Source organism: Chiloscyllium punctatum, chromosome 4 (assembly GCF_047496795.1).
Source record: "Chiloscyllium punctatum isolate Juve2018m chromosome 4, sChiPun1.3, whole genome shotgun sequence".
NCBI lineage: Eukaryota > Metazoa > Chordata > Chondrichthyes > Orectolobiformes > Hemiscylliidae > Chiloscyllium > Chiloscyllium punctatum.
The window spans coordinates 64940086-64955569 of NC_092742.1; the positions used below are offsets into that span (position 1 = coordinate 64940086).

General features: G+C 36.6%; 1 protein-coding gene across 3 annotated transcripts; it reads right to left on the reverse strand.

Moving 5' to 3' along the window:
* Positions 1 to 3073: 3073 nt before the first annotated feature.
* Positions 3074 to 15010, reverse strand: nkx2.1 (NK2 homeobox 1). 3 transcript variants are annotated; one of them, XR_011960458.1, is made up of 3 exons: positions 12930 to 15010; positions 7435 to 12026; positions 3074 to 3507 (listed from the first exon to the last, which is right to left on the reverse strand). XR_011960458.1 is itself a non-coding variant. In XM_072568904.1 (2 exons), the coding sequence occupies exons 1-2, from the start codon at positions 13306 to 13308 to the stop codon at positions 11356 to 11358; spliced, it is 1050 nt and encodes a 349-aa protein (XP_072425005.1). In that variant the 5' UTR covers positions 13309 to 15010; the 3' UTR covers positions 4737 to 11355. The 3 variants fall into 3 exon arrangements, 1 of the variants encoding a protein (XP_072425005.1); XR_011960459.1 differs by lacking the exon at positions 3074 to 3507 and having other exon boundaries at positions 4737 to 7573; positions 8179 to 12026; XM_072568904.1 differs by lacking the exon at positions 3074 to 3507 and having other exon boundaries at positions 4737 to 12026.
* Between the last annotated feature and the right edge of the window lie 474 nt (positions 15011 to 15484).

Genomic DNA, 15484 nt, shown 5'->3' on the forward strand with positions numbered 1-15484 from the left:
CGCCGACATGTCCACGTTCCGCCTTCAGCAACAAAGACTGCAGTAAACTCAGAGGAAAGTGTCAGGCGATACCATGTGCTGTCCCTGCTCATATTGCTCTGACTAGCGTGTGTGTGGACGATACTGGGAGCAGGCGCAGTGAGTGTGCTGGCTGCTGGGTGTGGTGGATACAGTCAATGAAGACAGAGATGAAGTCCAAGACGATCTCTCCTTCAGTCTTTGCACTTGGCAGGGTTTAAGAAGTTTCTGCAACACAAATTCACTGTAATGTGCACTTTGATTTGGTATGTCCTCTTTATTTTGTCACAACTAGGTCCCTATATGATTCTGTCTATAATCGATTTTTTAAAAAGAAAATCTGACCTCCCATTTCTCCCCAACATTTCACCACTTTACTACAGAAACATCTCACCTTTCTCCATAAAGTTTTGGAATCCAACTGGCTTCAGCATAATTACGTTCGACCCATTCAGTCACAATTTGACAAGTTGCAAAGGGAAATGTATAAATCCAAGCTATTCTTTTCTTGAATATATGACATATATTTTATTCAAATCATGAGAAATGTATTGGTTTTACCTTTTCAGTGTTAAATCTTGAGAAAGTATGAGAACATTCATACATATCCTATAACATTATATTTACTGTAGAAAGCCTTCAGGCTTTATTCTTTATGCCGAGGCAATTGGTACATCTTCAGTAATGGAAACATATCATTTATAACCATAATAACCGAAGAGAATATTCTTATTGTTATTTTAAATTTTACATCACTGCAATTTTGAAAACGCTTAAAAAGACGTCAAGATATTTTGTTTTCATTCTAAAATCGAAAACGATGCAAATCTTTTAATGTCTTGCCCACACAACGCCGAAACCTATGTTAACACTTAATTTATCTCTGCTTGACATGCAACAGTTATAATCAAAATATATTTTTAAGGTACGAATTAATGCATGCAGGTATCATCATCTTTCTATATTTCTCTGGAAGATTTTACTGAGCTTATTATTGTACATTATCAAATGTTTATGACTTACTGTAATTTTAAAGTGTTTATTTCAAATCTTATTGAAACCAATTACTCGCGACTTTAAATAAAAATATACTTAGTTATTTAAAATAATGCAATCGTTTTACATGTGCATTAGTTACATATCTGTTGAAGTGTGAAATGATTACTCCTGTAAATTCTTCTTTGCAGAATAGAGTTACCGTGGTACAGCAATGAGCCTTTCTTGTTGTAGATTACATTTACTTGGAAACTAAAATAATATATTCGTCCCAAAATTTGCAACAAAACGTTGGATGTCTGAAAAACTGAAAAACTAATAGAAAATTCGGCTTTGTTTAAATATACTAGGAGATATATCTGGGTAAAATTTCCGTTTAGAACCCCAGGGCATTTGTTTAATGTTACATTAACCAGAGTCACACAGAGTATTTTAATTCGAGATGTACAAACTAGCACTGGCTATACTTAATTATGCGCTATGGTCAAAAATGGTAATTCCATTTAATAATGAAATGACTGAAAGTACTTTTCTCTGATTCAATACTTCATCCGGTAACTTAAAAGTTTGTGCCGTATATATATTTTTTATGAACACTACTTCGAGAACTAAAATAACATACCGTTAGCAAACTGTATCTGAACTTCCCATGAATTGAAATACCTGAAAACATACATACAACAGGACAAGTTGAGATAGCGGAAGCATGCAAAATTATCCTGGGATTTAATTAGATTTTCCCAAATTAGAATTATAAACCACGAAGTTTAACAGTATGTCGTATTTATACAGCATAACTATAATCTGACATTCGATGTTGGCTTGAAGAACGCCAAATAGATAAGGCGAGATAACATTATGATTTGTATGTGATCGTCAATGATGGCGATAAAAATGAACGAGAGCGCTTTCCGAGAATATCAAGTTATGAACCTAATGACTCCTCATAAACTTATGACGCGTTTTGTGCTAATGGAGCCACCTGTCTTCTCTGTTTTGTAGGTGGAATTTGATTGAAATATAATTTGCTTCCATTGATACGCTTATTGGAATATTGGAGTGATACTTACGCGCGTCGGCCTCATTTCTGATAATTGTTCCTGAAACTCTTATGCAAAATTTAAGACTATTAATGGCCGTGACTGTTGAAGTCACTAAACTTTCTCACTTTTACGTAAGAACTGTTGCAAGGTTGCACCTTGAAATATTTCGAACAATCAAATACAAGTGACGGTGGAAAATGTAAACTATTTTACAGCTGACACATCAATGGTGATATCTTAATGAACCGTTATTGTTCGTACATTGACTAAATCACTTGCCATTGTCAAACATTTTTTATTATTTGTTCAGTCAAGGCAGAAATACATTCATTTTTTTCTGGAATTGAATCTCCTCTTGTGTACAAATGTATTTATTTTAAATTTACATATTATTTTGTAAAATATTTCAAATTGACAAGTTTTATTCTGTTTTCTTGGTGCGTAGCTTTTTCAAGTTTCCTCTATTTAAATTTTTAGAAAAGCACAATATCAACATATATTAGTCACTTCCAAACTCAATGTTAATTTCTTCTTAAAGTGGTCATTCCTTCATTTAGTGACATCAACGGCAAATAAATTATGTGCCCGTTGTATAATTTCGCATGGAATTAGAAAAAAGAGAAAACCTATTCAATGCCAAATTTCCTAAATGAATCGTCCCAATCACTGTACATTTTAATAGCTTCCCATGCACCGTGCGATTTGTTTGTCCATTCTTTAAAAATAGCATAAATTGGTCAGGAAGTCATTTTTGCCTATTTTCAAAACCTGTAGTCGCGCTAAAAATTAGTAGGAAAGAAATATTAAAGTATCTGTTTTAATATAAATGATTTCCTTCAACCATCTGTGGAGTTTTAATTAATTATGATTATTACTTTTGGTTTATCAGTTTTCTGTTTAATTAATTGAAGAACAATTGATATTTCACGACAAATTTTCGGTGTATTGAATAATGTTTTCTTTATTACAAACAGTTTAAGATACAAACAATATAATTACCTAATAAACTAGTCAGAATAAGCTCAAAGATGCCACTAAACTTATTTGGTGTTGTTTTAAAGAAACACGCATTTCAATAACATATTGCTGGTAAACACTCTGTAATTTTCTAATCTTGGATTTTCTAATCCTGGTCATGTGTTCATCATTCAAGCAAGAAGATGCAGTAAAGACACTTTTGGTACATTGTCTTGAAGTATTTTGTAACTTCGTAAACTTGCAATGATTAAGGACTGAGCAATTTGCATGAATTATAACTACGGCGAAAACATTCTCTAATTGCTTTCATTTTTGGACATATTTGAAGCAAAAGCTGGATATGCGATTTATCTGCAGACCATCTTGAGTTTTCCACCTCGTCGTTGAAGGAGAGACAGAGATGATGGCACGCACGCTTCCCATAAGTAATTTCCAACAGTTACAAGCTATCCACAAAGACCACACAGAGAGTCTAAAGAGATGCAAATATAATCCGTGGTCATTCTACAAAGCTTGAGCAAAAATGTGCCAACGCCTAATGGAAAAGCAATCATTTCTCAATCATCAACTGCTGTTAAGATACCATTAGAAAATTATAGAAATAGATCTTTTATGGACATGTTAGTGAACGACCTGACAAAATCACAACTTCGGTGTGAGTGTCAATGTTTGATAAACGCTGCCATTTTACCATAAAGGTGGAATGCATTTCCAATAAATGAAAAGAATGTATTAATTTTTGCGCTGAAACGCATGCTGAACACAGTTAAACAGAAAAGCACTACGCCCAATCATTACATTCTGAACGTTCTTATATTTTTAGAAAGATTATCAATAATTGTGGGATAGTGTATGGTATGATATAGCGACTGTATGGTAAAAATGCTGGTCGTGCTTCTCTCCAGCATCTAAGTGAGCAATTATAGTGCACCTTGCACTCTCGATGGTCGGATACGTGCCGAACCAGAGGCTACAGTTAGGGTGAAAGTATTAAAAAACTGCAAAAAGTAATTAATCACTTTCACGGCACCAATTCATTTAAGAACGAAAGAAAAAAAAAACTTCCTAATCCACCCCCAAAATAAAACAACGCATTTTTGTTGTTGCCCGTGTTTAAAAAGTTCGCCAGGCTCGGTTAGAATTTGAACAGAAACTTATCATGGGCTACTGTGCTACGACGGCAAAACGTTGCGAAATGTGGATTTTTTTTAACGCTTGGTTTTGCTTTCGCATTTTTAAACTGAATAAACGGAAAAGGCGATGCAAGTCGTCCAGTTTTTTTTATTGCAGGAAAGGAACCATATTTGTTAATTGACACTTCAGTGTAAAGGGTTCTTGTGCACCGGACAAAGTGTGGTGCTCCAGATTTGTGAAATATGCTCCTCAGACTAAAATATGCATTTCCGCCCAATCTGTCCATATAATTTGAAAATACTAACGAGTTTATATTGAATTAACAAAAAAATCTTCCGTCTTATAAATGAATAGCGTTTTATTTTAATTAATTTTAAACAGTGTATTCTACAATCTATTGCTACTTTAAGTTCGTTAACCAATTACTTAAAATTGAAATGTGTTAACAGGTATAATGAAGGTCTGACGCATCCAAGTAAACCTCGAATCAGCTAGTCGTTAACATACTGTACCAGGCAAATGGAACTGCAGTTCTTATTAACAATTTGGAGACTGCTATGAAGCTAACAATGTGGAGGTACAATGATATATGTGAAAAAAGTCGCCTTTAGAGGAGTAGGGTTGAATGTGGTATCCAAGAGCTTACAACTAATTCGTATTAAAAGACGAAATTCATAAAGGTTTCTATGTTATCGTCTTGGAGGCAGAGTGAGACATGTGGATATTTTTAGTTATAGAACCTTAAGTATATGTTCCCAACGCCTATCACGACTTTCTATTCTGTATTCATTCTGAATCATTCACCATCCAGAGCTTTCATGATTGCAAATGTGCCTGTTTTCAAATGGAAATAAGACACAAACTGATTATGTGTACTGAATCCGAATCAGCCGTGGCAGTCTTCTGAAACCCCGCACTGAAAAGAAGCTGGCTGAAGACCTGTGCAACCCGGCCTTCTTATCTGAGTGGGGTCGATCTATTTTCCAACTTTTGCCATTTGTGAGTGTCTCTGCTAGATAATTACATTGCCATTGTAAATTGCCCAAACAGAACCCAGAGAGTCGTGCTCTTCCACGTCTGGGTCTTGCTACTGATTTTTCCAACAATGGCTTCAATGACTTGCATAGAAACGCCTTATTGAAGTGAACAAATGGGAACGACATGTCTCCGCAGGGGAAAAAAATGATAAATCATGAGTTTGAGTTGTTTGTCACTGCTGCAATCATTATACAAATTTGACTACCATTGATTGTGTTCGAACATTTTATCTGCTGATGGACTTATGGTGTATGATCAGAGAAATAGCTCGGCACTATTCAAGACTGTTATAGGCCAGTTACTGTTACTTATCTCTGCACAGTTGCGCTATCGAAGAAATAAGCGATTTCACAGCAGCTGGACATTCTAACATTAATAAAGCGAATACCCAACCATTGAGATTATTTGCGTATTTTCAATATCAGGTTATTAAAGTTGGAACGTTAATATGAAGTCCAATTAATGTCTGATCCTGGACCTCTGCAGAAACCCTGATCTAAAAGCAATTTTCTGTGCTTGTCTATTAATTGTCTTGTAAATGACGAATATACTGATTAAAGGGTAAGCTTTTATCTGTTTATCTGCGTTTTGAAAGATGTAAACATGACGGCCAATTTACAATCATTTTATTGCATTAACCGTTACCTTTATTATAGGCAAATGTGCATTTATAGGATGATAAAGTTTAGTTATCGCCAGCAACATTTTCTAACATGGCCATGCAATTCCCTTTGAAAGTATTCTTCACGAAGCTACGTGCTAAAGAGGATCTGTTGTACATTATACATTGAGCATAATGTTCAACCTAGTTCCGAAGTAGCAGCAATTTCGTCAGGAATCATTCTAACAATTAAATTCCGACCCAAAGTATCACTCTCCAATACTTGTAGCGAGATGCTTAACTTCGACGACTTCTCGTTTCGTAATTCAAATGGAACGCAAATAATTTGAAACGAAACACTGATGATAAGGATAAAGAGTATTCTTCTGTAGGAGATACTTAACATAAATGAGCAATAACTGATATGAGCGGGATTACAATCACCGAATCCTCAATCTAGTTGATCGTTGAGCCTTGGATAAGCACAAGTAGAGTTCTAATATTAAATTCATACACACGTGCCTACGAAAACCACTTCTACAGCGTAGTCTACCTCCAAACCAGATCATAACTACCGGCAAGAAAACTGGATTCCCTAAAGTCTGTTTTCACACTATCTTGTAGGTTGTCAGTTTTAGACAGTTTCGTTTCCAATCCATACTGGAACACTTGGGCGCCAATGTTTGGATGCCGGTTTTAACATTCGTTTCTCCGCTGTGAAGCGGCGAGGATTGGTAATTTCACCTCGCTTGGTTTACAACATAATCGCATGGAAGATTCTTGGAATTTGTACTCAATTATTTTTTTTCTTGAATAAATAGATTAGAGACAACGAATGTCAATGTTTATTTAAATTTGTATTCACACAAGGCATTATCATAATGAAGTTAACTGTACTTCTCTTTACTCTTTTGCTATTTGTTCTTACAAAATATCGTTTGCAGTTAAATTTGGTCTCCTGCGTGGCCGGCTCGTAAGATTTTCGTCATAGTTTTACTACAACCTTTATTATACACGAAAACGTAAAAGAAAAACATATGAAGAATAACTATTATAATATTTTATTTTAATCAAGCGATATATACAAAATTATTTAGATCTTAGAAGTACACAATATCTACTCGGTATTTGTTTAAATCAAATCTCAGTATAGTTAGAAAGATATAAACAGATTAAGCTAAAAATCAGAATCCATTTGAATTTGCCAGATAAGATCCATCAACAAAAATATGTGTAATGTACGGTATTACCTGTAGCAAAAACGGCTCTGCTTGACAAGTCTAGCGAGAATCTAGCGGCCTACCTACCTGCTTTTCGGAATTCCATTTTAATGCTATTCAGTCAGTAAAGATTATACTGCTGGTAGTACAATTTCTGTTTTGGATAGTTTAAAAAAAACAATTATTCTTTGTCAGACTGATGTATGGTTTCGATAATTATTTTCAAGATTTGACGTAAAATTATTCACTGTCCAGAAACAATTTAAACTGACAATTTAAGGAAGTATGGATATGCTTTTCCGCAATAAGCCGAATATATAAAGATATGTACATGTATAAACTTAAAACGAAAGTAAGAGTAATTAGATATCTTAAACATTTTAAATAAAGGATAAGAAAACAATACCCGGGCTTCGCAATCTGGGAGGATGTCGGTTGGCCATGATGACGGATAATAATTTTCTTTCTGAATCCACGGTCTATCGCTCAGTAACAAACCAAAAGCGCGACATCACTTCAGAGCGTTCCTTTGGAAATAAAATAAACTGCAAGAAAAAAAAAATGATGATCACAAAGAAAGCATCCGAATTACAAAACTGAACTTGAATGCATTGTCTTATTCACATCTATTGTTACGGGTAAACGTGGATACCGCTGGAAAATACATTTTAAATGAAGTGTAACTTTAGTTTCATCATTTAGTTCTGCAAATTAATTCTACTTCGCCTGAGCACCGTTGTACTGCAGTTTTATTCCTCCACTTCAATGTTCTATTCGTACATAGGAAAGAAACAAAGTATTCAAATTGCAATTTTTCGCATTTGTTTTCAAAATCATTATCTCTCCTAAAAGGTATCCGTACTATTGTACCCTGTATTGTGCTAATTTTCTACACAGATAATCGCAAATGATAGGTCATATAATTTTAAAACAGCATTTGCCTTGGGTAAGTATTTCAATCACGTCTAGAAATAGAAGACATTTTCCTGGAGTACAGCAGCGCACCGCAGCATATGTATTGCCTTTCATAAGAACGCCATTAGCTGATTTAACTTAAAGTATAATCCAGAGCATTTTATAGAACGTTTAGAAGTACAAGTAGTCATCAGAATATAAATTCATACTTGAAGCTTGTCAATACTGTTCCTACCTTGAGTAGTGCAATTCTTTCACTAAAGAGATTCATTCGGCCACCTCCATAACATCCTCAAGTGTCTGTTTCGGACTGAAGCGACAACAAGTAATTCTGGAAACACACAGATTTAGCTCCAAATCTAAATTAAACGGCATTAAACTACACAATATTAATGATCGCTTATCACCGTCTGACAACTTACCTTTACTATATTTCATTATTCTTTGCTTAGAAAGGGGATTACATGTCACCACACAAATTAACTGCCTGATCTTAAAACAAAAACGAATTAATACTTCGATTGCCAGTTCTTTCATTTGTTATAAACAATTGCAAATTTGAAGCGCGCTGTAGCCCGATCTTTTCCAGGAATTCGGCATGTATTGACGAAAAGTGTTCGGCACACCTTTTTAACAAACACTGACGCTTTGACCTACCTGATAGCCTCAATTTCCCGAGATCATTCCACAGCACCCAGACAACTGAAAATCTTGAAATAAGCTGTGACCTTAATTTAAACAGCTCCCAGGTCAGCTGCAGTTTTATGCATAGATCGACGTGCAATGGTTAGTGCCAAATAAGACAAAACATTGGTAGTATTTTAACTAACTGTGTACCCGCGGTGTATATAAAACAGTTATCAATGAAGTATTGTCTCAACCTTCTCTTGCAGCATTTCCTGACACAGTGGTTTTTAATGTTCACCCCTTAACTCTTCGTTTATGAATACCATCTATTGGAAGGCCCAGGCCTGAATGATCTCACAGTTTTATACATCGCTCAACAAAATCATGTCGTTTGTGGTTGGCTCTCCCCAGAACTCATTGGTGGTGGATTTGGAATTATTTCGAAGTGTGTAATTTCAAATGAGTTTTCCACTTTTTTCAGCTGATTAAAATGTAACAATGTAAGGGCCAGTTTAAAGGACCCTTAACAAGTTTTAAGATTGTTGGTGTGCAAATTTGAAAGGCGATAACCTGAGCCGTGATAATTACATTTATTTCAGTGAGACTAATAGCAGACAATTTAATTCGAACTAATCATCGCGATAAAAAAAGGCATATGTTCAAAAAATGAGTTAGAGTGTGCTTCGTCCAATCCAACCTTGTAAATATTTGGTCCTCCTTTGATGAAAAGGTGATCATTTGCACTGGGGTTTTTTGTGCAAATATCGATCAGCTCTGCTGTCTGTCATTGAAACAACTCCTGGTTTGCTATAAAATTCGATCCTGTTGTTTGTTAATAATCAAACATGAAACGACTCACGTCATGAGCACAGAGTTTATCTTTTGTGCGAAAGTGCATCTGACCTTTTAACACTGAACAAACTCCGGGCCGCCATAGGCAGGAACATTAAATATAGTTTACAATTCCAATTGGCGAGTTATATTTGCCATTTCCTTACTACGGCCTGTAAATGGCCTCTCTCATTTAGTCTAATCGCTATATTTCCAATCCCGGTGCCGAAAATGATGACAATATTGAAGCTTTTACACTGATTCAAATTGTGTTTTCAAAAAGTTCGACAGTGAGGCTGACTGACGAAATCAGTTACTCAAATTCTTGCTGAGATTAAATCCCAGCACGACTACCACATCTGAATTAAATAATGACAGTGAAGCAGATCACTGGATCGTGTAATCTGAACAGGTTTCAGTCTCATGGAAATGCTCGCAAACTGTCCCGATTTTTGCGAGCTAATTTTTGCATCGGCAGGAGCTGGCCGTGCGACACGGAGATGGTTGCCTTTTACCCACAGCAAACAACTGAGATTTCCTTAATGCCAAAACAAACAGTGTCTTCCATGCAGAAATTATACTTGATCGTTCTAATTGAAATGCACTTTGGCCTCATTAACTACTTTAACTTTAATTCACTCTGTGGAATTAATTCAAAATAAATATCGGAGAAGCGCTCCAAGTGTTTAAATCATCACTGTTCCATTCTGCAGTTTACGGTCAACCAACAAATTGAACTTTCTAACGTTTGACATGTGTGGACTTTGAACTATTGGTTATCATCAGCGCCAGTAAGGGACCAGATTATTCTGTCTGTGTTTAGAATGTGGGGCGATAATTACGTTTCAATGGTAGTAGTGTTCATGACAAAGCATATATACCGGAATCAAATAATTTTCTCAGTAAAATTCTCAGCAGGCCTCTCCGTCCGTAAAACAAAATGCAGCATAGAGCATGGCAAGACAATACCACAAGTCTTTTGTATTTCCAGTTAATGTTAAATCAAATATACCATCGGATTCAAAAGCTTTCATCGAGATAAAGTAGTTAAGCTCTTAGTTACCCACTGTCCCCTAAAAGAAATCCTGGGAAAATCAGTGGAGATTTTGGAGATTACCTGCTGGACTGACTGGAACATATTATCCATTACTTCTTTCCCCAATTTATGTAACTGAAACTATATAATCGTTATAAATACAGTGCGGTGAATTCTAATGGCGCGGCTCGTATAGGTAAATTGTAAGGGTAAGAACTAAGGGAAAGATACAATGATCTTCAATAAAACATTTGTGGTTTTGCGGTTTAGGGTTTCATAATTTATTAGAAGCTCTCAGAACTATATTTATACCAATCATCTATTTTAAGTTACAACAAAAACAACTTTCATACGCCGGCAATAACGAACAAACTATCAAATACTGTACACGCTGAGTCCATCATGAAAACAGTTTTTACAGCATAATATACAAATTCCTAAAAACTATAAATTCGGCCCAGGCATGTGCATTTTACAGAAATATACACCTAAGTTTTATAGTAAAAACTAAGAAAATGCCAAGTCGTGTTAAATAAACCTATTTCTTTTCTTCCCGAGGTGTCATATTTTTGTTAACACTATTATGTTTGCGAAAGCGTCATTCTATAGGAACCCCACAAAAATGTTATATTTCCAGATCTTATACTGTATACGGACAGATCTGTGCTTCATAAGGTTCAGCCTATCTCTGAATATGGAGGAACCGCTTTCACTGTGATATTATAAGTCCAGCCAGCAATGTGTGCATTTCAAGTCTACAAAACAAAATGAATTTACAGCGTTTTGCCTTCACTTCAGCCGGAGCCTCCTTCTATATTGATGCACATCTACGCAAATTAGTACCCGGAACACTTTACCAAAATACAGCAGATATGAATCAATACAACATGGTGTTAAAACACAAGCCAAGTGAATTATTCACCAGGTCCTACCATACAGTAAAGTAGAGCATGACATGGCTGTACCATAATCAGAGCTAGAAGAGTTTAGGTGAGACAAGCTAGTGACGTGGCTTTGGATAGACGAAGGACTTCCTGAGGTTTGTCCTAATTCCGATGTCTGGCCTGTGTTATTAGCTTGCTGGCTTGCGCCGTGAGCAGTGCCATTGGTAGCCACTGTGATTGATGTGTTGGTAGATTGCTGTTGTTGGGTCTGCATGGTCGTGGTTGGGGCATTGACACCCCCTTGACATGGTTTGCCGTCTTTAACCAGGACGGGCACAGCCACTCTTCTCGGAGATTGTTGCTGCTGTTGGCAAGTGCTGTTGTCCTGCTGCATGTGCTGCTGAGCAGCCTTGTCTTTAGCTTGCCGCTTCATCTTGTAGCGGTGGTTCTGGAACCAGATCTTCACCTGAGTGGGCGTGAGATGGATCATGCTGGCTAAATGTTCCCTTTCAGGAGCTGAGAGGTATTTCTGCTGCTTGAAGCGCCTCTCCAGCTCATAAACCTGGGCTTGCGAGAAAAGCACTCTGCGTTTTCTCCTTGGTGTACTTTGAAGTGGAGCCATGGGTTTGCCAACGTCTCCAAGAGAACCCAAAGCGCCCATTCCCCCCATGTTCATTCCTGAGGATGGGGTCATGAAACGGGAAACTAGAGTGAGAATTAAACAGGATAAATTTAGACAAAGGCGTTTCAAACGGAGTATGTATGCAAATTTAATATTACTAAGACAACATATGGGTATGTTCAATCCAGCGTAGTTTTTTCTAAATAAAAGAGCCGAAACACATAGCGGTGTTCCATAAAACTAACCAATTAAATAAGCATTTTAAAGTTTTCTTATCATGATTTTTAAGTGTTCAATATCCATTGAGTGCTTTTTAAATGAAATGGGGTGCTGATATGGATTAGGAGTATCCGATTTTAAGAACTCGATATAACAAAAATTGTCCAAATTGGTAAAGTTTTCTTTGTGGTTAACCGACACTTTTACCGAAATGTTGCGACTGTGCAAGAATATACATCTTAAGTTTGCATATATTTGCCTTTTTAAAAAATAAGTTACATTTATACAACTTTGGGAAAGTGCATTAGATTTGTTTAAACATTTCTCAATAAAGATAACATTATTATTTAAGTGTGCCCTGGGAAAATATTCCCTATTATATTTCGCACAACGCTGATACGCTGTTTAGACAGTTAAAGCCGTTAACCTGGCCTTATTAATACAGCACTTTAAAAATAAATAAAAAGCAGTGTTGCGAGAAACTGCATTGTAAAGGATTACTTCCCCTGCCATGTATTTACATTATAAAATATTCTAAAAAAAGGCACGTGAACTAAATCTACACTAAAGTAATAGTTGTACCATCTATCAAAGCATTTGCGTGCGTCCTCATTAATATAAGATTAAAACCCGCAAAACTCATGATTTGGAAAATACTGATCTCTGAACACTATTTTCACAAAATGGGCACACTTGCAACCTTTTGCAGGTTGGATGTCTTGTCTTTTGACTAGTCTTGTTTATTAGAAACTAATTATTCCACTTACTTGATGAAAAGCGTGGATCGGGATTCGTCCCGTACCAGCCTGTCGCACTTGCACTGTTCCTCATGGTATCTTGGTAAGCAGGGAGCTCGCCCATATTGCCAATATTGCTAATATTGCCGTTGCAGTAGCCTCCCATAGCTGCATGTGAAAGCTGAGGGACCCCGTGTGACATGTGGTAGGTCGCCGCAGGAACCGACGTATTATGTCCGATCGGGTGTTGCTGCATGCCCGGCTGGGAGACCTGTGGCTGCCGGTAACTTGTCAAGTGAGCTCCGAGGTTACCCGCTGCGTCCATGCCAACTTTCTTGTAGCTCTCCTCGATGGGGCTCAAAATATCTGAAACTGAGAAGGGCGTAGTATGCTTGGGGCTCATCGACATGGTTCAGCAGCGAAGTAGGCAAATTTGTTGAACGGATAAACAGTGTTATGTTAGCGCCGATCTTGTGGACGTACACGTAAGAGAATGATTGAAGTCCGCCTTAATTGTATTAAGTCGAGGCTATAGACCTGCGAGCGCCTAGCTTTTGTTTGTTGTAGCCAGGCGCCAGGTTTTAGACAGACAGGAGAGGCGGGGCATGAGCGTAAACGAGCAAACAATAGAGCTCAACATCTTGCTAAGATAATTAGGTAACATGCTGATGGCAAGGTAAATACTTTTCAGTTTGCCTTGCCAATATATTCTACTTTTAGTGAAATATTAAATAACGTAGCATTTGGGGGCTTCCGTTTATCTGTAAAGGATGCAAACTGAGATTTCATTGCATTCTTAATGGTTATGTTTAACGCTGACTTTTGATGTCACAGATAAAGCCTGAGGATAATTGCATTTTTAGGTCTTTTTTTCAGTATGGTTACATTGTACTTAAGCAATGTAAAAGTGCACTTGCTACCTTGGAATAACCAAATATCTTCAGTCAGAGAGACAGCGTAAATGCTTGCTCGCTTTAGGACTGCTCGATATTAATGCGTAAGAATCATTTTGCTTCAATTCAGGGCTCTCATTCAGCAGCCAAGAAGTCTTCCAGGAGAAAGAAGGCTCCCGCATGAGTTAACACCGTTCAAGTGTAAACCTCTGCCCTGATTGTACTTCAGATCTCATGGAGAGGCGAGATTTCCACAAGATATAATGTTAGAGTTTTATTCTTGAAGCCGCAAGTTCCGTGTCCCTTGCAGCGTCGCAGCATCAATTTACCGCATCCATCCCTCTGATAATGTAGCAACATTTAAAATATACCTACAGACGCAAAATCCACGATTTGTAAATTTTCGTTTGACGCATGATAACTTGTAGCAAATCACCAAAAGCATTCTGACTGGAGTCTGTACAATCCTTTGAAACTGTTATCGACACTTAGATAACAGATATTCCGGTCAGAAATCAGATTGACAGTGGGTTTTACAAGTGTTGCATACAGAATGTTTGTTTAACTCGTGGCTTGTAAATTGCCATTCTATTACTAAGAAATATTAACGTATTTGCGAGCAATTTTTGACGAGTTTGCACTAATACGCAAGAGGTACATCTCTATTCTTGGTCTGTTCTATTGGTTCCTATGTTAATGATGATTCCCACCTCTCGCCAGTCACTTGCATCTCCCCAAATATTTGACAATTTGCTACTTAAAATGTAATCATACTATTTATCACAATCACGTTTCTTATATAACAAGCTTCAAACAAAGAATATACTATTTTGCGAAATAATTAGTTTTAAGGCTGTCTTTTATTCACTTTATTCACATTATAACCGTAACCATATGAGAGCCTGTAAAAGAAGGATTATTGTCAGAGCCTAAACTCAATTTTATGTTTGATATGACAAGTTTAAATCTCTCTAATATACACGTTTTTAGCTGTTGGATAATATATTTGTTTGTTGTGAATCGACCTTCGAATTAACAACAGCTAGTCGTTGTAATATTGTACTTAATCTCCGATTTTAAAGCAACGATTGGTTGGTGATTTTGTTAATTGCATTATATTCAGAACATTTTCAACTACTTGATAATCCGCATGGTGATGTGAAAATTGATTCTTTTTTTGCCAATATTAACGCACATTACTGCTTCAACTACTGAAATATTTGTTTATTATTGCAGAAATAACGTACACAATCTTACCCTATTATTGACCCTATTCTTTTCCCGACTGTTATGTATTAACCAAGAAGGGATGATGTGCAATGTGCTGGCTCATAAAATCCTTTTTTAGAATGGTGCAGTCCTTTCTGTGGTTATGCGTACTTCATGGAAGGCTGCATCGAGATTGTTCAATAGCTTCTGACCTTACACAATCCAGTTGATAACACTCGAGATGCCGTACTAGGCTAGATAATATTGTCAATCAAATGGCCCCAAACTTAATGCAAACAGCCCCTCTAAGGCGACGATGTTTTATTGATGGGTGGGACAAGTCGGAAACAAGCTTATTCATATCATGCTACATTTAAAGAATAGATTAATCTAATTTTAAACAGTTATTGGCACACATATGAAATATACATTATTTGGCATACGTGTACTTCGAATAAAAGTTTAGTTTGTCTCGATTTTCTC

Excerpts from the sequence above, each read along its gene's own strand:
- nkx2.1 (XM_072568904.1), bottom strand. The coding sequence starts at position 13,308 with ATGTCGATGAGCCCCAAGCATACTACGCCCTTCTCAGTTTCAGATATT. Across the intron at positions 12,027-12,929 it reads CGATCCACGCTTTTCATCAA|TTTCCCGTTTCATGACCCCA; the intron begins GTAAGTGGAATA and ends TTCTCACTCTAG.